Source organism: Schistocerca gregaria, chromosome 6, assembly GCF_023897955.1.
Source record: "Schistocerca gregaria isolate iqSchGreg1 chromosome 6, iqSchGreg1.2, whole genome shotgun sequence".
Classification (NCBI taxonomy): domain Eukaryota; kingdom Metazoa; phylum Arthropoda; class Insecta; order Orthoptera; family Acrididae; genus Schistocerca; species Schistocerca gregaria.
Genome location: NC_064925.1, coordinates 495,008,076 through 495,030,369, shown reverse-complemented (window position 1 = coordinate 495,030,369; position 22,294 = coordinate 495,008,076). Strand labels below are relative to the sequence as shown.

The window sequence follows — 22,294 nt, the reverse complement described above, 5'->3', positions numbered from 1 at the left end:
TCGTGCTGGACGTGCAGACCGCGTGAGACGACGCTTCATCCAGTCCCAAACATGCTCAATGGGGGACAGATCCGGAGATCTTGCTGGCCAGGGTAGTTGACTTACACCTTCTAGAGCACGTTGGGTGGCACGGGATACATGCGGACGTGCATTGTCCTGTTGGAACAGCAAGTTCCCTTGCCGGTCTAGGAATGGTAGAACGATGGGTTCGATGACGGTTTGGATGTACTGTGCACTATTCAGTGTCCCCTCGACGATCACCAGACGTCTACGGCCAGTGTAGGTGATCGCTCCCCACACCATGATGTCGGGTGTTGGCCCTGTGTGCCTCGGTCGTATGCAGTCCTGATTGTGGCGCTCACCTGCACGGCGCCAAACACGCATACGACCATCATTGGCACCAAGGCAGAACTGACTCTCATCGCTGAAGACGACACGTCTCCATTCGTCCCTCCATACACGCCTGTCGCGACACCACTGGAGGCGGGCTGCACGATGTTGGGGCGTGAGCGGAAGACGGCCTAACGGTGTGCGGGACCGTAGCCCAGCTTCATGGAGACGGTTGCGAATGGTCCTCGTCGATACCCCAGGAGCAACAGTGTCCCTAATTTGCTGGGAAGTGGCGGTGCGGTCCCCTACGGCACTGCGTAGGATCCTACGGTCTTGGCGTGCATCCGTGCGTCGCTGCGGTCCGGTCTCAGGTCGACGGGCACGTGCACCTTCCGCCGACCACTGGCGACAACATCGATGTACTGTGGAGACCTCACGCCCCACGTGTTGAGCAATTCGGCGGTACGTCCACCCGGCCTCCCGCATGCCCACTATACGCCCTCGCTCAAAGTCCGTCAACTGCACATACGGTTCACGTCCACGCTGTCGCGGCATGCTACCAGTGTTAAAGACTGCGATGGAGCTCCGTATGCCACGGCAAACTGGCTGACACTGACGGCGGCGGTGCACAAATGCTGCGCAGCTAGCGCCATTCGACGGCCAACACCGCGGTTCCTGATGTGTCCTCTGTGCCGTGCGTGTGATCATTGCTTGTACAGCCCTCTCGCAGTGTCCGGAGCAAGTATGGTGGGTCTGACACACCGGTGTCAATGTGTTCTTTTTTCCATTTCCAGGAGTGTATGTTGGTACTGGCAAACACGGTACACTCACTCATCAAACCCTACTCATGAACTACCTACATACATAAATCAAGTCCGTACGAAACCCTCACAGCACGAGTGTTACTCGGACGTATCCGGTTTTTATTAACAGCGTGCTTCTGGCTGCTCTGCCGAGTTGTTGCATACATTTTATGTTCACCCCAGATTGGTTGGAGTCCAGGTAGCGAGTACAAGTAACAACAAAACTCGCAGCACTTGAAGAAGACGACTGGGTCCGTCGTCGAAACGTTGGGTATAACATGGGAACAGCAACTCGGCTGAACACCCGGAAGCAGACTATTAAGAGATATTTAAAGTTGGATAACAAACACACTGTTTTTGTTCTGCTGATTTTAGTTTGTTTCAAATTAGTTTTTGGCACTTTAGTCCATCGTCAGAAAATCGCCAGAACAAAAAGATTGTACTTGTTATTCAACATTGAATATTCTGACAAGAAGTAACGGAAGAATCCATAAATAATTTTTTTTCGTTCTCCTGAAAAGTGTCAGATTTGACACTTAGAACGTTTTGTGAATGTGGATCGGCCTTGAGGCGCGTCGAGATAGCCCGCGTAGTTGCGATAACGCTGTGTCCCGGGTGGCGCGGTGGTTGTCCCACCTGCCTAGAGAGGAGGAGATCCCAGGTTCGAATCTCAGTCCGGTACACATTTCCATTCGTCGCCACTGATGCTGCGTAATGTCCCGAAGCAACTGAGAGCAGTGAGCCCCCCCCCCCCCCCCTCCCTCCCTCCTTTTCCTTTCCTTTCTCCCTCAGTCCACCTTCAATTTACCTAAAATGTAACATTTTCCATTTCCATGCTTCATATTGTCTCGTGTGATCCAATGAATTGATTGTAAGCAACCTGTTTTTTATAACTGCATAAGCTTCCGCTGCCAGAGTCAGTTGATTTAAAACGTTTTCTGAGTATCGTACTGTCATACTATAAAAAACTATCCCGGAAGAACCCCTCGTTACAGTGGCTTTCGCTGGATCTACTGGCCAGTAACCCCAGAAGAAGGCCACTGTAACGCTGGTTTTTACATTATTATTACATTATGGCTCGGTAGGGTACCCAAAACGTTTTGTCAACTTTTTTATTTTTTTCTTCTTCTTTCGTTTCACCCTCTTTGGGGTACGCTGGATCAGTCATTTCTTTGCACGTTGTTCTTTTCTTAGTGCCCAGTATTTCTTCATTCTTTCTGATTTTCTTTTCCTCTCTTCTTACGAGATGCAGGTTTTGGACTTTTGTGTAGATTTGTCTTGGGACCTTATGTTTCTTCTTTAGTAACTAATTTAGCTGTTCGATCAGTAAGTGAATTTTCTGAAATCTTTAATTCTACGAGGTCTTTCTCAGTTTCTTTAAACCAGTGGGGTTTCGTTTTGCGGTTACAGAAAAAGTCAAAGATTTGTTTAGTTAATCTGTTGGAATTCATTCAGAGAAGATGACCATAAAAATTTATCCACCTTTTCCGCATAGTATCTGAAAGCTTTTCAGTTTTCTTGTAGAGAGTTTCATTTTTGATGTATATCATTGTTGTGTTAGCTGAAGAGCTAACACCGTGTTACTAGTGGAGGCCGAAATGCACGCGTTTTAGCCCACGCAGGCTGACGTGAGGAGGGAGAAGGGAAGAACTATACTGACGTGAGGTCTGGAACATGACAAGGAATTAGAATTCAGAAAGCGGACGTAGCTAGATTGATTCTTAACTTTAATCCATTAATGATGAACGTCGCTCTTGACGGTACATGATTCACAATGCTATCTGTTCAGAAGACATAGTAACTGAGTATGGCGTCTTGCTAGGTCGTAGCAAATGACGTAGAAGGCTGTGCTAAACTGTCGTCTCTGCAAATGAGGGCGTAGAAGTCAGTGAACCATCGCTAGCAAAGTCGGCTGTACAACTGGGGCGGGTACTAGGATGTCTCTCTAGACCTGCCGTGTGGCGGCGCTCGGTCTGCAATCACTGATAGTGGCGACACGCGGGTCCGACGTATACTAACGGACAGCGGCCGATTTAAAGGCTACCACCTAGCAAGTGTGGTGTCTGGCGGTGACACCACAATCATCTTATTGACTTGAAATTTTGGTCCTATGATTTTTCTTAAAATTTTTCTTTCTTTTAGCTCAAGTTTTTCCATTTGGTCCTTGAAATTTATGTTTAGTGTTTCTGCTGCATTTTTTTTTTTTTTTTAGTAGTCAGTCGTCTGACACGTTTGATACAGCCCGCTACAAATTAATCTTCTCGTGCACCAAGTTTTTCATCTCAGAGTAGCTCTTGCGATGTTATTTGCAACTATGTTCAGTTATTATGCGTATCCATTACGGGTATTTTAGAACCGTGACTGTATATTGAATGTAAATAAGTTTTACACAACTGCAACCAGTCACTTTTTTTGAATAATAATGCTTTATTGGTTGAAATGGTTCTGAGCACTGTGGGACTTAACACCTGAGGTCATCAGTCCCCTAGAACGTAGAACTACTTAAACCTAACTAACCTAAGGACATCACACACAACCATGCCCGAGGGAGGATTCGAACCAGCGACCGTAGCGGTCGCGCGGTTCCAGACTGAAGAGCCTAGAACCTATCGTCGACACCGGCCGGCAATAATGCTTTATTACATGAACCGGTTTTCGAACCTTTTCAGGTTCATCTGCAGATGGTTTTGGGAGGATCCGGGAAGTTACATCATTACTGGTAGTAGCATAATGCTGGGTGCTGGTTTGCGACAGTATAGGCAGCTTTCTTCGGATCTGTCTGCCTCCATTTAGATGTCCAGAACACTTTCACACAAAGTATATTAGTTTACACTTTGACGGTGACACTTTAACAGCATCCAAAATTCGCTGTTGCTTGCAACAACGATCTTATGTTCAGTTATTTGCCTACGTCCTGTACTGTGGATTAAAACCTAGCGGATTATTGGTGTGTGATTTACGTATCAAAATAAGCAACCGGCTCCCTCGTGTGTGCCGCAGGTCTCCCTCACCGCGGCCGCGTAAGAACATCCTGAAGAAGAGCCTGAGCGACAGCGAGGCCAAACCGGAGGAGGGCCCCGCCGGCGCCCAGCCGCCCCCCAAGAAGCAGCTGTCGCCCATCATAGAGGACGCGCCGCCGCGCGGCGGCTACGACTTGGCGGCCGATGCGGCTGCCGCCGCCCCCGCCATGCACAGCAGCCAGGCGCCGGCGCCCCGACCGCCCGTGACGCGAGGCCGCAGCGTCGAGACGCTGGCGCGCCGCCTGTCGCAGGAGACGAAGAGGAAGGCGAAGCCGCCGCGAGGGCTCGGCCCGTCGGCGCTGGTCGCGCCCGGCGAGGGCCGCCGCCACAACAACAACCTGCCCTTCTCCTACACGGAGCCGCAGCAGCCGCAGCCGCCGCCAGCGGCCTCGCCCGGCGGCGCGGTGGAGGGGCAAGTGATCTACGCGGAGGTGGTGGTCGGCGGAGGGGGGTCCGGCAAGCAGACGGTGCACACCCAGGTGCCGGTGGCGGCACAGCGCGCCGCGCCGCCGCCGCAAGCGGACGCCGACGACGACGACGAGGGCGTCAGCCTCAGCATGGACTTGGGCGCGCGCCACGAGCTCACCTCCGCCGCCGACCTCCGCCGCTACCGCCGCGACCGCGACGCGGTCTTCGAGTCGCGCGAGAGCGCCGACGCGTCCGAGCACGCGCTGCCCGGCGGCGGCAAGGCGAGCAGCGCCCGGCGCGAGTTCGCCTACAGCGGCGTCTCGCCCGACGGCGGCCTCTACAAGAAGGAGTACGTCGTGCAGGAGTCCAGCTCGCGCTACGAGGCCGACTTCGGCCTCGACTCGTCCGGCCGCGGCAGGGCCGACGGCATGGACTCGCGCCGCAAGGACTTCCTCGTCGAAGGCTCCGGCCGCTACGACGTCGACCACCTGTTCGACCCGCGGCTCAGGAAGAGCTACGACGACGACGACGACGATTTCGTGCGACGCGAGAAGTACGGCAGCGAGTCGCGGCTGTTCGACGAGCCGCTGGACGGCGTCGGCGGCTTCTACGGCCGGGACCCCGTCATCCAGACCAGACTCATCGACAGCGGCGACCTGAGCTCGCGCAGGGACCGGCTGGAGTCGCGCATCGAGAGCCAGCGCAAGGAGCGCTTCAGCAGCTACAACAAGAGGGACCTGACCGAGTCCGCCAGAAAGTACGCGACGGACCCGCCGCGCAAGGCGGCGCCCGACGGCCGCTACAGCAACAGGAGGGAATTCCTCGCCTCGCAGATAGACTACGCCGACGGCGACGACGTCGACGACGACCACGTGCGCTACGAGAACGACCGCAACCGGCGCAAGAGCGCCGCTTCGACGCGCTACGCGGCCGACCTGTCCGCGAGCGCCACCACCACCGTCACCAGCAGCGGCTCCTCCAGCAAGAAGGACTTCTTCGCCGACTCGGGCATCGAGGTGGACTACCGCAAGGAGCCGCGCCGCTACGACGACGTGCGGACGGTGGAGGGCCCGTCGGCCAAGATCTTCATCGGCGGCCGCGGGTCGGCGTCGCCGTCGTCGCCGCCGCCGCCCGCGGCCAACGTGACGCGCGTCGACCTGCGCACCGGCGCCACACCCACGCCGACGGCCACGCCCACACCGGTGCACGCCAGCGACGCCGAGGACGACCCGCGCCCCGGCAGGCACTTCTACTCGGCCCGGACCGCCACCGCCGGCGCCACCAGCTTCTCGTCGACGCGGCTGGTGCAGGAGCGGCACAAGAGCAACGACGTGCTGCCCGCCTCCACCGTGCTCATCAGGTCAGTCTGCCAGTGACGTCACTGGGCCGCGCGCTGCCAGGCGCCGCACCTCGCTAGCGATTCGGTCGCGGGCACCGCTTGCCATGCGTCACAGTCCGTCCCAGTAGTTCCTTTATTTCGAGCGCAGGACAGTTCCACTCTGCTCGCTATAGGATCACTGTTATTTACACTACCATCAGCATTTCCAAGTGCCTACTCCTATCGTAACATTAATATGTCAACACGAAAATAGAAGTACCGGTTTTTAATATTAATTATACGAGGAGGCCAATGAAACATATATAATTCGAAAGTTACTTTTTCACAGATGTGCACAAAGAAAATAACCAAGGATGTACATAGCATTTGAGAGTGGTAAAAGCCAGTAGATGTTTTCATATTCATAACTCTAATGATACCTTCTCTATGACGCATTGAAATCTCCAATACCTAAAAACATCGAAAATCGAAGTTTTGCCAACTTTTGCCTTGCGTACACATCAGGTGCTGTGGTGGAAATGGCACACGAAAGTAACTATGTTTCTTGATATCGCATTCTAGGTACGTTTACGTTTACAAGGTTCATTTGCAGTAACCCATGCATACTAGGCAGCGACAGTGCAACAACTGCTAGGTCGTTGATGTTGTCAGCAGTGGAAAGCATCACAGTAAGAAAGCCGTCGGGGCCAAAATAGACTGCACAGAACATTGTTTATTGGCGTCCTGTTTTCGCTTAGTTTTGTTTACCAGTAGGGAGACCTAACTTTCTGTTCATTTGCCGCTCATACCATGCAAACTGCAGTAAGTTCCTAATTATCAATCTCTTCAATTTCAGTTGCTACAACTTCCTGTATTATATTTTAGGGTGTGACTCGAATAAGAACACCAATCGGTTGGACTGAAAAATGAAGAGCTAGAGAGATGCTATTTTTGTGTTGGCAAAGTAACAGGAATAATGTGGGCATTGATAGTCCTAACTCTTTTTCTGTTTTGCAGGACTTTATTCAGCTAAGAACTAAGGTCTGCCTACGAATAAATTGCAATTATTTATCTAAAACAATGACTTTCGTTACTTTAGAAACACATTTGGTCGAATTTCAACCATAGATGATACCAGTACAGTATTATTAATAAGACGAACACAGGACGTTGCTGTTGCCCATGTTTTGAAGAATGCAGGTAATGAATAATGGTCAAAATCAGTTTATTGTTGTGCAAATAATAGTGATTCTATAACAACCAGGATGGAAAATCAATTGTTTTTTTTCCTTTCTCGTAGAGAAGAAAATATAGGAAATGTTCAGAACTGAAGTTTCCTCGCCGTCATTCATACACTCGGAAAGTCACATGGTTATACTGCGGAGTAACGTGTGCCCGTAACCGCTTTAGAGCTATGGAGTATTCTTAATTGGTTAGCACAAACACCCTTCTCAAAAATATCGTGGATTTGTACACGCGCCGGGCGGAGTGGCCGAGCTGTTCTTGGCCCTTCAGTCTGGAACCGTGCGACCGCTACGGTCGCAGGTTCGAATCCTGCCTGGGGCATGGATGTGTATGATGTCCTTAGGTTAGTTAGGTTTAAGTAGTTCTAAGTTCTAGGGGACTGATGACCTCAGATGTTAAGACCCATGGTGCTCAGAGCCATTTGAACCAATTTGTACACGCGTTTCATAGACACCCTGGTAACAAGTTACAGCCATACTGGCTATTAATCGACCGTGACTTGTTCGAAAATATGAATAGGTTTCTCAGAGACCACTACCAGTAACAAAACTTGTTGGCACTCAAATTATTTAATGAAACATTATTTTTCGAGACGTAAACCTCATCTTCAGGCTACAGTGCAATACAAAATCTTTTAACAAAAGTATACAAAGATATTAAAGGTGTTCTGTACAGTTCTGGCATGTGCTCTTAATGTGGAATAGCTGGCTTCTTCAACAAGACTGTTGACTATGATTTTGTGTTTCATATATCCTTTGCAAATTTGTGAACAGCGGTTAACAAGTTCCAAGCAGCCACAGAAATGGAGGCAACTGAACATACCACAATAAGACAGGCATTTCACATGGACAAAGATGGATACAGAACTTGCCAAGGGTGTACAAAATGACTTTAATACCTACGAAATAGTTTTATTAAAAGCTTCTGTATTGTCACTGTAGCTTGAAGATTAGTTTTATAGCTCGAAACGAGATCCTTCATTAAACACTTTCAGTAGTCAACAAATTTTGTGACTGGTAGAGTACTCTGGAAAACCTTTCAGACATCTTAATAATTTGCATACGATATCTGGAATGAACTTAACTTAGCGCTTTTAAGAGACAAATGCAAGGACATTTCGCAAGTTTGTGACAAGTATTACGCCTCAGATGTCGCAAATTATTATGTTACAGGAAAAGAAAAAATAGCCACGGCAATCTTTCTAAGGTTTTGTGCTGCACTTGACAGTATTGCTGAGTCTCCGTTTCAATAAATTTTCCTGCAGTGTCGTTACGAAACAGCTTCCTTGTAAACCAAAGTGAAAGTGTCGCGAATAATATCGAATTTCTAGCTATAAAATGTACTACATTAGCGATTTATCTCACTATGAAACTATTTTACGGACGAAATTCCTCCATTTCTACTTTCTCGAGGCAAGTGTTGAACTAAAATATTAATCACAAATACGCATTATGTAATTCGAGACACTAGAACTACGGCTACCTATTGTCACTGCGCTAAAAAAAGAGCAATGATTTGAAGATTTGTTTAACCTGGAGGTAATGGCTCAGGTTTCTGTTTATACACCTTAGCTTGAATGAAAACCGATCGCAATATGTGCACATTTAACGGATTTACTGTTATGACACTCCTACGCTTCGGAATTTATCTAGCGCTTCTAGCACTTACAAAAATATGCCCTACGATTATACGCCTTCATTACGCCATGTCTCCACATTAATCAACACATAAAGTGCCTCTTAGTAGTATGATAACTACAATTAGACATTTGTGGTAGTTATCCGTTAACAGTAACTTTTCGTGCATTAATGAATTTAGATTTGCACCTCTGGCAGTAACGATTTATCACCATTGTCGATACTAATAAATAAAAGTGTGAAAACCGAGCAAATACGTGTAAGTTGCCTGCCTAGTGAAAAGGGTAAACGACGGTGTCATACCAACGTTACGTGACTATTTCGTTTGATGTTGGCTACATGCGCAGTACGCTCTGATCAGTTGATGGATATTGCCACTCTACGTGTTTTCTGTGATTACTGATCGTTACAGATATGCTACATAAGGGCTGAACTCTACCACCAATCTTTCAGAGTACACTGTCAGTTGTTTAAAGTGTTACGAATTACGTCATGAATAACGTCAAAGTTTTTTTTAAAATTTTGGATGATGCATTTTTGTCACGGAGAATTCAGGTTTTTCTGGTAATATTTTTCTTCTACTCAGCTCTGTTCGTAGTTTTTTTTTTCTTTTTTGTTTTTTGTTTGTTTTCTTTTGCGCTTTGGCCTTCTAGGTACTACGTGACAATTTCAGTTCTTTCTCTTTTATTTCCCGCTATGTTCATTCATCTTTCCGCCATGTCACTTTTTCTTTCATCAGACTACTGCATACCTGTTCTCTTACTGCTTCTGCCTTGCAATCCTTCTAAATTTAACTCTTTCTTTCCGGCGGTATATCTTCTTCATGCATCTTCTGCTTCTTCTGCATTTCTAAATCTTCATCTTCTCAGATGCAGATTGTTTTTAAATTTCTTTTCCTACAGGTACACGAAGATCTATTTTGTCGGCATATTGACATTCACCCTGTACAAATCATAAAATATCAGTGTTCTTTTCCTTATTGTCTCTGATACTTTTTCTTTATTTTGATATATTACGTCATTGTTTTTTTATTTTCTGACTTCTGTCCTTATTTGACCTAAAAGTTTGCTCATGATTCTTTGTCTAATTTACTCGTACAATCCACAGCTAGGCATTCACTTGCTCTGGTTCATTCTGGTTTCACGACTATGCTGTGATGCATTAATGTTCCGTTTCTTGATACGCGCTTTTTATTGTACATTTTTTTTATTATTCCATACGCGTTTTTCATTTTGTGAATCCTTTCGTTTCACGTTAGCTCTTTCTAACTTATTTTTTGGAATTATTGCTCCTTTCTGGAAGACCAATGTAACGCGTTTTTCATTTTGTGAATCCTTTCGTTTCACGTTAGCTCTTTCTAACTTATTTTTTGGAATTATTGCTCCTTTCTGGAAGACCAATGTAACGCGTAAAAATTTTGGTGCAATTTTTATATTAGTGAAAAATATGTTTTTCTCTGCAGACATTGTTAAACGTGCTCTACGGCATCTTTTCCCATAGAATGACTTTTACTTCTGCGTCTGCCGATTTTGAGATGGAACAGAAAAATCGTCTGCTAACGCCAGGAAGTTTACTTCAGTACGCTACTTCTTTCTTCCGAGTTTTATGGTTGATAATTGATAGTCTTTATTGTTTTATTTAATTGTTATTGATTGCGATGCAACTACAACTTCGTCTTCAGTCACTTAAGGACTGTGATCAGTGTGATATACCCCGGCAAGCTTATCCTCTTAATGTGCTCCATCATCCTCAAACTCAAAACAAGATATACTGGCAAACTCAAAACAAGATATACCTGCAATGGTGTATCGCATTGATCGCTGTGGTAATCTGCCCGAAGATGAAGTTGTAGTTGTTTCAAAATCGACGTAAAAGAAATAAGCGAAGTAAACTCAACGGAGTGGGAAAAAAGAGAGTCGCCTTTAATCTCCATAAAAAAAAGGTTCCACTGCTGACTTCACCAATTTCCATCGCTAAGAAACCAACAAAATCTTAGCTACAGGATTGTTTTCAAAATTTCTTTCGTTATTTATATGAAACCTGTGAAGGTCTCCTTTTTATATTTTTCACTGAATCTTCTTTTGTAAGAAGCCTTGGTGCCTCGTTGTGGACTAATTCATTAGCGTATTGCGGTGAGGATACACCAAGTGCTAACGCGTGTATTTCAGAACGAATGTCGTGTTTCTAATCAGTATATTTCCATCGACTCGTACTTCTCATGATAAACAACCACAGTTAAATGCCGTCCGTGCTTCTTTGCCCTCAGACTTCAGCTTTGGTACTGATCAGTCCTCTCTCGGGGCTAGCTTGCGACACTGTTATCCGTGTCTAACCAATGACACAGTTCGAGTGGGTTCAAATGGTTCAAATGGCTCTGAGCACTATGCGACTAAACTTCTCAGGTCATCAGTCGCCTAGAACTTAGAACTAATTAAACCTAACTAACGTGAGGACATCACACACATCCATGCCCGAGGCAGGATTCGAACCTGCGACCGTAGCAGTCGCGCGGTTCCGGACTGGGCGCCTAGAACCGCTAGACCACCGCGTCCGGCAGCATGAGTGGGCTATCGCTAAAGTTGTGCGCCAGTGTCGTGGGATTCAGGAGCGTGAAGACATTCCATTAAGGTTTTCCGTAAAATCGTCGAGAGCACAGCGGTCCAGATTCGGACCAGTTCGTGTTAAGAGGCAGCTCCAGATTGTAATGAACCCTAATGTACGGTTACAAGGTCAATTCAGTGTTATTTGTGTTGTAATGTTTCGTTACCTGTTCTCATTTTCTTCTTTTTTTCCCCACATCTTCAACTCGTATTACATATTACACACATTTTCACTAGTTTGTGGTTACTGTCAGTTAAACTGAAATACAAAGTTACTTGCGCCAACTAACTGAATAAATAGCCTGTAACGATGAAGGTAAGCATTGCTTATGGCAAACACTTTGGAAACGAACCTAACCAAACTCTGCAAATTTATCGACCAGCGTGTGTAACCTGTAACAAACAAATGTTTGTTGACAGCTGTTAGTAGCCATAATTTTCTGATTACTTAAATTTTATTCGTAATAAGCGTTTCGAGAAATTAAGATTCATCATGCATTGATATAGAATAAAAATTATGTACTGCAAGTATACACACATATTATTAGTGGCGGTGTTGTAACATACACTGAGGAATGGGTGGGAAATTCTACGTATGAAGAAAGAAAAGCACCACATGCTTCATCTACTGTTACGCTATAAATATGACGTCAGTCATTTTATTTTGAATAGAATATTATCTCGAAGGCATGCAGTGCTTCTCACTCTGCGTGCATATTGTGTTATATATTTTTGTATTGTTATAAATCCTTGATAATGAGACTGGTTCTTCGATATGCCTCGTACAGGGGGGATTTAAGAAATTTGTGCACCAGAGTATGATATGGTTCCTATTATACAATCTTCTATAAGTTCTGCCACGGCTGAAAAACAGTGTGGCCTTGACAGATATTTTGTGAACTACAAACGGACAAGTGTGAAGGGAACTTAGTTACCTTCTGAGTACTTGTAATCGTATCCTGACGTAGTGTGCTCTAAAACTTTTTATATAAAAATACGCGCAGGTGTCTCATTTACTTTTCGTGATACCTGTCCAGTGTACTGCATATCACATAGAACATAGACACCCTATTAAATCAAAAGAGTGTTGATGTTATCCAAACAAAGTTTGAATCAAGTGACTCTGAACCAAACAGGTGGATATTTTGTTCTGTGCTTAAATCCTCGTCACATTTTTTTAATCCATCCAGTAGCTGAAGCAATGACTTTTTTTTAATGGAAAGGTACAGAGGGCTATTACAAACAGCACAATAATACCAATGCTTGTAAATGTTTAGAGTTAAAAATTTTACGAGCACAGGGTAGGAATGTACTAAATTTGAAATGGTGACAACCCTTGTTTAAATAAATTTTGTATCAGGCCAAACTGAAAAGTAGATTAATCATAAAGAGAATCACTTCACTAAATGTAAACCTAAACGAACGGCACTACGACTCTATATGAACTACTAATTCACTGGGAGTGGCATAAATCGCTGAAAAATGCCACTACTATGCTAATCGTTTATAATTATTACAGAGAAATCTTTCTGAACATTTGTGTGAAAACCGAATCGTGAGCTTTGCTACACTTAACGAAATTATGCGTTTTTCCATTTCTGTTAGTTTTTAATCATCTGGTAACTCTATTATTTATGGCAGTTACTTATCAACTGAATCATTGTTTTTCCTTCCAGTGACAGAGAATCCAGAAATTGGTATTGCGATGTATATATGTATCTGTCCTATGTGACACTTGGATCATACTTTTGATTGAACCTGTCTCTTGGTTTGATTGGCTAAAATTAGAAATAAGTTAGAGGTAGTGTGTGTGTGTGTGTGTGTGTGTGTGTGTGTGTGTGTGTGTGTGTGTGTGCGTGTGTGTGTGTGTGTGTGTGTGTGTTATACTGCGAATCTGTACTGTAGGAAAAATCATTCAATGGCGGAGCTGTTTTCAGCAGCAGGTTATTTTCAGGCTGTGAGTAATGACAGGCCGGCTGTGGAAACTTGTTCCGGTGGCTCGCGGACGAGTCTTTTGTGGCGACTGGAAATGCAGGCGAGACCAGAAGACGGAGCTGGAGTTAAATGAAAGTGAACTTTTACATTCAGCTACGTTTCTCCTGCGTATTACGTGTGTTTCAAAGTGAAGCTGATGCTTGTGGGCGTCTTGTATTACCTGACTGCGCGTTACGAGTGAAAGGCCGCGGGAACTCGCGTTAATGACGCAAACCGGCGTCTGCTTGTGCGTCATTCTCTTTTCCTATACAACAGTAACCGCCTGCACTCGCTCCACTATGCTAACATGGCTGATCCGTCATCGGTCTTCACCAGTAATCGGGTGCGTTTCGTCTACACTGTTTTAGACTGCTTATGTTTATTAACTCGATTTCTCATTCCCTGCTTCCTACTCTGAAGATACTTACACCGAAGTTTGTTCAAGCAGAATCAAGCTTTTTCTCGTTTTGCAAATCAAACTTCCTTTCCCTGCTGCTAGTTACTTTATTTATCCCATACGCGTTTCGCCTCCTCCTGTTATAAGGCATCATCAGTGGGACCTATAACGCTACAATTTTGTTAGTCATAGATTCGAGATTTTTTTAAAAAAAAAGTAATTACGTCTGGTCTGGAGGTCTCACTACCACTTTTATCACTGTCATATATTCAGTGCGACATCCAGACCAGATGTGAGGAAACGTAGATCAGCAATCGTAAGTCATTACTTTTTTTTTTTACAAAAAGTCGCGAATCTATAACTAACAAAACTGTAGCGTTATAGATCCCACTGATGATGGCTTAGAACAGGAGAAGAATAAATAAAGTAACTAGCAGCAGGAAAAGGCAGTTTGATTTGCAAAACAAGTATTTATATGCTTGCTGCGGAGGATGGCCACACAAACAAACTTGTTAAGTTTTTTCTTCTTTCGCTTATTTTAAAATTGATCGTTTCTTTAGTACCGTACAGTGATTCGGACTCCCTGCCCAGCCTGCGTTCTGATGTAGAAGAAAGGTCTGGGATACTCGGACTTCATACTACGCCGCCGCCGTATCACGGGGACCCATCCACGTAAACGAAGAGTCCGTAAGTACGGCGGACCCTAATTTTTCCGGCAGCTCGTTCGGTTATTAAAAAAAATGGTTCAAATGGCTGTGAGCACAATGGGACTTAACTTCTAAGGTCATCAGTCCCCTAGAACTTAGAACTACTTAAACCTAACTAACTTAAGGACATCACACACATCCATGCCCGAGGCAGGGTTCGAACCTGCGACGGTAGCGGTCGCGGGGTTCCAGACTGTAGCGCCTAGAACCGCTCGGGCAACTCGGACGGCCGTTCGAGTATAGATCTTTTTTTTTTGTTATATTGGTACACATGTCCCGAACACATGTTCACAGTTTCAATTGTACAGCATACTTCATTTGTTTTTGACAGTTAGGTTAGACGTGTTTTAGCGTGCTCGGCGATTTTCGATTATTATAAAATCTGGAGCAAAGAATTTTGTGTGAAATATGTAATCAAGTGCTCTAAAACACTGAAATGTTGACAGTGGCATACCATGAGTCTGCTCTTCCAAGATGGCCCAGAAGATGCCAATGACGAACGTCGCTCTGGACGCCGCAGCACATCAACAGCAGATGAATACGTCGAAGCTGTGAAGAAAATTGTTTTGGAAAATCGTCGAATTACCACAAGAGAAGCTGCTGAGGAATTTGGCGTATCGGTCAGCTCGTGTCATGAAGTTTTTTCAAATGTTTTGGACATTAGACATGTGTCAGCGGCCGGCAGGAATGGCCGCGCGGCTCTAGGCGCTTCAGCCTGGAACCGCGTGACCGCTACGGTCGCAGTTTCGAATCCTGCCTCGGGCATGGATGTGTGTGATGTCCTTAGGTTAGTTAGGTTTAACTACTTCTAAGTTCTAGGGGACTGGTGACCACAGATGTTGTCCAATAGTGCTCAGAGCCATTTGAACCATGTGTCAGCGAAGTTTGTTCCAAAGTTGCTCAGTTTTGATCAGAAGACTCGTAGCATGAGCATCACTCAGGAGCTCCTGAATTGCTCAAAAGGGTCATAACTGGTGACGAAACTTGAGTTTACGGTTATGACGTCGAAACCGAAGCCAAAACGTCCCAATGGAGGCATCCCGGAGAGCCAAGATCGAAACAAGCATGCCAAGTTCGATCAAATGTCAAATTTTTGCTCACGGCTTTTTCAATTACCGTGGCGTAGTGCATCATTAATTCTTGCCTCAAGGTCGTATGGTCCATAAGAAGTACAACACGTAATGCTCGAATGTTGTATTACTGGTATGTTGCAGACACAATAACGCCGTTTAAACGTCTACGCGTAATGTTGCAGTGTCACGTGAAATGGAAGGAGCAGGTAAGGTCGGAAGCTTAGTCGATTCGGTTTATAGGTAGAATTCTAGGAAAGGATAGTTAATCTGTAAACGGGACAGCGTACAGAAAGTTAGTGCGGCCCATTACTGCTCTAGGGTTTGGGTTCCCCACCAGGTCAGATTAACGGAAGACAGAAGAATTCAAGGACGTCCTCATTTTTACCGGTCGCTTCGATCAGCACGCCAGTATTTCGGAGATTCTTCGTGAACTCAAATGGGTATCCCTGGATAGAAGATGACGTTCTTTCACAAAACGCTATCGAGATTCCTTATAGACTGTAGTTAAAGATTCTGCTGCCGCTTACGTTCATTTCACGTGAGAACCGACAAGACAAGATAAGAAAAATCAGGATCCATACAGGCAGTCGTTTGATGATTTGAACGCTGTTTCAAATTCGTGCAGCGCTCAACACACTTTACCTCGATCCGTTCAATTAGGAGCGCCTGCGGCGCGTAGTACATAGTGGCAGATCTTCTTGTGCAGGAAGCGAAGGCGGAGAACATTTTACGTAGGCGACAAGAAGCTTACGCCAGTGACGGAGCCAGGGTGTACAGGTAACGATGACAGTAGTCCTCCATTTTCACTGCCCGAAGTGCCACTCTGTCAGTTACGCAATCCTTTGTTAAAGAGCTGACAGCTTGATGGCAAGGACAGGAACAATCAACCACTCTGCAGAGAGCTGAGGCGAACACTGTCGCATCTACGTCCAACTGCGGTGTATAAATCAATTTTTTAGCATCCACTTAGTTAGGAAACTTTGCAGTAGAGTGCGAAGAGAACTTCGTCAGTTGAGATTCGCATATCACTGAATGGAAACGTACTTGAGCACTTGTAACAAGAGAAAAAAAATTTGGACATTTTTGTAACTATACGTAACACAACTAGAAAGTTCCCGGCATTAATACACATCATCCGAGGCTGAGTCAAATGAAAACCTTATATATTTTTTAAAATTTATTTATTGAGAAGAAATGGTGCAGGGCTGTATCACTTTTCAACATAATCTCCCCCCCTCTCCCCACGCTCAATGCAAGTCCCCAAGCGCTTACAAAGTGCATAAACTCCTTTAGAAAAAAATTATTTTGCTAGTCCGCTCAACCACTCATGCACCGCGTGGCGTACCTCTTCATCAGAACGGAACTTGTTTCCTCCCATTGCGTCTTTGAGTGGCCCAAACATATGGAAATCACTTGGGGCAAGGTCTGCTGAGTATGGTAGATGGGGAAGACACTCAAAATGCAGGTCTGTGAATGTTGCAACTGTTGTACGGGCAGTGTGGGGCCTTGCATTGTCATATTGCAAATGGACACCTGCTGACAGCAATCCATGTCGCTTTGATTTGATTGCAGGTCGCAGATGATTTTTTAGGAGATCTGCAGTGGTGACAGTGGTTCCTTTAAGCATGTAATGCTCCAAAATGACGCATTTTTCGTCCCAAAAGAGAGTCAGCACTACCTTTTCTGCTGTTGGTTCTGTTCGAAACTTCTTTGGTTTTGGTGATGAGGAATGGCGCCATTTCTTGCTCACTCTCTTCGTATCCGGTTGGTGGAAGTGAACCCAGGTTTCGTCACCAGTAACGATTCTTGCAAGGAAACCATCACTTTCTCGTTCAAAGCGCCGAAGAAATTCTTCGAAAGCATCAGCACGTCGTTCTCTCATTTCAGGAGTCAGCTGCCGTGGCACCCATCTTGCAGACACTTTGTGAAACTGGAACACATCATGCACAGTGTGGTGTGCCGACCCCACGACTAACCTGTAAACATGCTGCAATGTCATTCAGTGTCACTCGGCGGTTTTCCTTCACTATGGCTTCAACTGCTGTGGTGTTCTGTGGAGCCACAACTCGTTGTGCCTGACCTGGACGAAGAACATCTTCCACTGAAGTCACACCATTTGCGAATTTCCTACTACAATTGTAGACTGGCTGCTGTGAGAGACATGCATCACCGTACTGAACCTTCATTCGTCGATGAATTTCAATAGGTTTCACACCTTCAGTACGCAAAAACCGAATAACAGAATGCTGTTCTTCCCTGGTGCAAGTCGCAAGTGGGGTGGCCATCTTTATACTGATACTGCGACGGTATGTGTGCATATGCACTATGCTGCCATCTACAGGTCATTCTGTTTGTAACACGCTTAGCAACTTACAGGATAACGGTGGGAAGTTTCGATTTGTTATTACAAATTTAATGTTTTCATTTGACTCACCCTCGTACATTATGTGATGTTCACGGTGATATTTGGAATTAGTTGTAAGTGTTGTGCAACATTTGAGACGTGACCGACATGTTGGCCAGATCAGGCAGGAGCTAAACATTCAACACCAAGTTAGGTAGCTGACTAGTCGTGGTTTCCATTTACCCTTTCGACTCCTAGACACGTACTTTTTTCTTGGAAACATAAAAAATACAAGATTACCAACAACGGTCTCATTCGCCAACGGCTTTAAAAAAGCGTCTCCCGAACGGACAGTGTGAAACCGCACGTTGTTCTGTGATGGCGAGCGGCTGCTGTCGGCCGATAATGGGCGGCGAAAGGTGAGTGGCCACAGCGCAGAGCCGGCCCCGCCAGCATCCCTCACGGCCGCACTCACTGCACGCCGCTCAGGAGTTGCCAAAGCTGCCCGTTAGGCGCTGAGGTCGGCAAAAGCTTAAGGCGCGCCTTTCAATATTCAGGTGCCTGCAATTGGTGTAAGTAAATTACACACCCCTACCCAGTAACGAACAGTATTTCCTTTCACATAGTGATAACGACGAGACTCCACGGTGCGCAGGAAGCATTGAGAGTCCATCGTAGAACATCACTGCTCAAACGCGTCCAGCAACTACACTAAGATTGCTACACCACGAAAATGACGTGCTACAGACGCGAAATTTAACCGATAGGAAGAAGATGCTGTGATATGCAAATGATTAGCATTCCAGAGCATTCACACAAAGTTGGTGCCGGTGGCGACACCTACAACGTGCTGACACGAGGAAAGTTTCCAATCGATTTCTCATACACAAACAGCAGTTGACCGGCGTTCCCTGGTGACACGTTTGTGTGATGCCTCGTGCAAGGAGCAGAAATGCGTACCATCGCGTTTCCGACTATGATAAATGCCGGATTGTAGCCTATCGCGATTGCGGTTGATCTCATCTTTCCGCGACATTGCTGACCGCGTTGGTCGGGATCCAATGACCGTTAGCAGAATATGGAATCGGTGGGTTGAAGAGGGTAATACGGAACGCCGTGCTGGATCCCAACGGCCTCGTATCACTAGCAGTCGAGATGACAGACATCTTATCTGCATGGCTGTAAAGGATCGTGCATCCACGTCTCGATCCCTGAGTCAACAGATGGGGACGTTTACAAGGCAAAAACTATCTGCACGAACAGTTCGACGACGTTTGCAGCAGCATGGCCTATCAGCTCGGAGAACGTGGCTGCGGTTACCCTTGACGCTGCATCACAGACAGGAGCGCCCGCAATGGTGCACTCAACGACGAACCTGGGTGCACGAATGGCAAAACGTCATTTTTTCGAATGAATCCAGGTTCTGTTTACAGCATCGTGGTGGTCGCATCCGCGTGTGGCGACACCGCGGTGAACGCACATTGGAAGCGTCTATTCGTCATCGCCATACTGGCGTATCACCCAGCGTGATGGTATGGGGTGCCATTGGTTACACGTCTCGGTCACCTCTTGTTCGCATTGGCGGCACTTTGAACAGTGGACGTTACATTTCAGAAGTGTTACGACCCGTGACTCTACCCTTAGTTTGATCCCTGCGAAACCCTACATTTCAGCAGGATAATGCACGACCGCATGTTGCAGCTTTTGTACGGGCCTTTCTGGTTACAGAAAATGTTCCAGTGCTGCCCTGGCCAGCACATTCTCCAGATCTCTCACCAATTGAAAACATCTGGTCAATGGTGGCCGAGCAACTGGGTCGTCACAATACCCCAGTCGCTACTCTTGATGAACTGTGGTATCGTGTTGAAGCTGCGTGGGCAGCTGTGGCTGTACACGCCATCCAAGCTCCGTGTTACTCAATGCCCAGGAGTATCAAAGCCGTTATTACGGCTAGAGATGGTTGTTGTGGGTACTGATTGCTCAGGATCTATGCACCAAAAAATAGTGGTTCAAATGGCTCCGAGCTCTATGGGGCTTAACATCTGAGGTCATCAGTCCCCTAGAACTTAGAACTACCTAAATCTAACTAACATAAGGATATCACACACACTCGTGCCCGAGGCAGGATTCGAACCTCGGACCGTAGCGGTGGCGCGGTTCTAGACTGAAGCGCCTAGAACCGCTCGGCCACATCGATCGGCTCTATGCACCCAAATTGCGTGTAAATGTAATCACATGTCGTTCTAGTATATTATATTTGTCCAATGAATACCCGTTTATCATCTGCATTTCTTCTTGGTGTAGCAATTTTAATGGCCAGTAGTGTAATAACGGAGGAAGGTACAAGGAGCGTCCATCCCGCCAGCTGGCGCCTACATCAGTTCAGTAGGAATGAGGTCTGGTGCTCTGGAGTAATACACAACTCCTCTTGTGTTCTCGGATTGCTTGTCAAACAATTCTGACAGTTCGGGAGCGACGGGTCAGTGCATTTTCTGTGGAAGCCGCCTGTCGAATGGCGTAGGCAAACAAGCGGAAGCACACGAGAGGAAATAAGTTCCTGTATCGTTGTTCGTTAGGAGAGGGTCGCAGACATACGGGCCTTCATCCTTCCTATATATCTATACTTCGCGACCCACTTTGCGCTGTGTTGTAGATGGTCTGTCTTGTAACCTCAGTTTTGCTGGCCTTCAGAAATAGTGGTAGATATGAAGTGGAGATTATTTCATTAACAGCTATCTGTCATCTTTGGTACTTTAACACATTTTGAGAAACAAGTTTCATCTACAGAACGGCAAAAGACTGTTGTTGTAAAGAAAACGCAAATTTAATCTACGAGACTTCGATGTGGCATGTGGAGTGCAGTTCTCATTTACCACGCCCGAGAAGCTCGATGCATAGAGTGGGTAGCACTTGGACACAACAGCGTTGAGTTAGGTGTCGCATCTTAGTAAGAAGTCAATGTTCACATATTGTCAGGCTCGAAATTTGTCACAGACTATTGTCATTGCACTGTCACTGTGTCTCAAAGAGGTTAACTGCCTGCGTGACCGATTTCTGAAGTTCGTTTGCTCCGGATGCGTCCTGTGCGTCCTGGGAACTGTCACGTTAACCTGTTACGCTTCTCTAAATGGTTACGGTTCTCTAAACTAATGATTAAACTGCAGGCAGGATTATGGTTTCTGGCATGAATAAATGTTCTTTACACAAGCTGGGTCCCGTTCCACAATGAAAATTTTTATTCAACTTTTGCTTAACATCGTGAGAGCAACGACGAACTGAACCACTAGTTCGATCAAGGATACACCTTCCGGCTCATCATGTTGCTATTCAAAGTTAGACTTGATGACTTTTCACTGTACAAGAATTTATTTAGAAATTTGGCAGATCTTTAGACAGTAGGCTGCCGTTTAAAACCCATGAAGCTATGCGGAAATTTTAAAGTTCTTTAAGCGCTCTGCTGATGAATTATACGAGCGCTACTATCGAAAACTCTTAAGTTACCGGAGTCCTGCAGAAATTTTACAAGCCACTCATAAGGTCATGTCCGTACTCGCAGACCTCTCAAATGGCCTCTGCCCTTATATCGAATCGATCTCTACGTTACAGAACCCACAAAATTCACATACAGTACATATTATTATAAAAGTTACGTATTTAAATTCTCTGCATGACTCGCACTTGTGCGCTGATTCCTTTGGACTGCTAAAAAAGTAGCAGTTTCACTGTCTATACTGGGTCAGTCACTAACTATTGTCACCAAGAATGACTCTGACAGTATGATAGTAACTGAAAAGTTCGTGGGACAGATGTTGTTTGGACAACTGGGGCCATTATATGACGTTAGTTTTTCGTTGCTTGGTGAGGTCGTGTCACAGATATGAAGGTCAACTTTTTTTATATTGGATGCTGTAGTTTGGTACTTATTTTCTGATAGCGGCTGTCGAGACGAATCCAATGGTGTGTGACACTAAGGTCTTTGAAGGTCAACGAAGGTCCCAAAGGTGGCATGAACGTCCATTTACAGAAGGTGTTCGAAGTGATGATCATTGGTATCAATGCAGTGCTGCAGTCTTCTTATCATGGATTGAGTGGTCACATCGGAACTTATTGAAGCACATGCTCTGACAATTCTCTCTCGCATATCTTCAGGTGTAGTTGGAACATCGAACAAAACAACGTAGCACCCCGTGGACACACTTTATTAACCAGTCTAGTGCATCGTACGTTTAGGAACTGATTTCTCGTCTGATAATGCTGCAGTTTTCTAGCACGAAGCATAAAGAAGCCGTAGAAGCCATAGTTAGGTAATATAGCCTCGTCTCCAAAGTCACTGATTAATGGTAGTTGATAAGAGCAGTTTCTTTGTCGTGACAATTTTATCCGTGTCATAGACACAGCCTTGTTTTTTTCTGTTTTATTCTTGCAGCATCCCCGGCTA

At 45.7% G+C, this 22,294-nt stretch overlaps 1 protein-coding gene across 2 annotated transcripts in view; it reads left to right on the top strand.

The window, feature by feature from the left end:
* Positions 1-22,294, top strand: part of LOC126277921 (zinc finger CCCH domain-containing protein 13-like) — a 963,772-nt gene that overhangs the window by 722,131 nt on the left and 219,347 nt on the right. For both annotated transcript variants that reach the window (XM_049977490.1, XM_049977491.1), the window contains one exon: positions 4,134-5,921. In XM_049977490.1, coding sequence (XP_049833447.1) covers positions 4,134-5,921 — 1,788 coding nt within the window. The remainder of the gene's footprint in view (positions 1-4,133; positions 5,922-22,294) is intronic.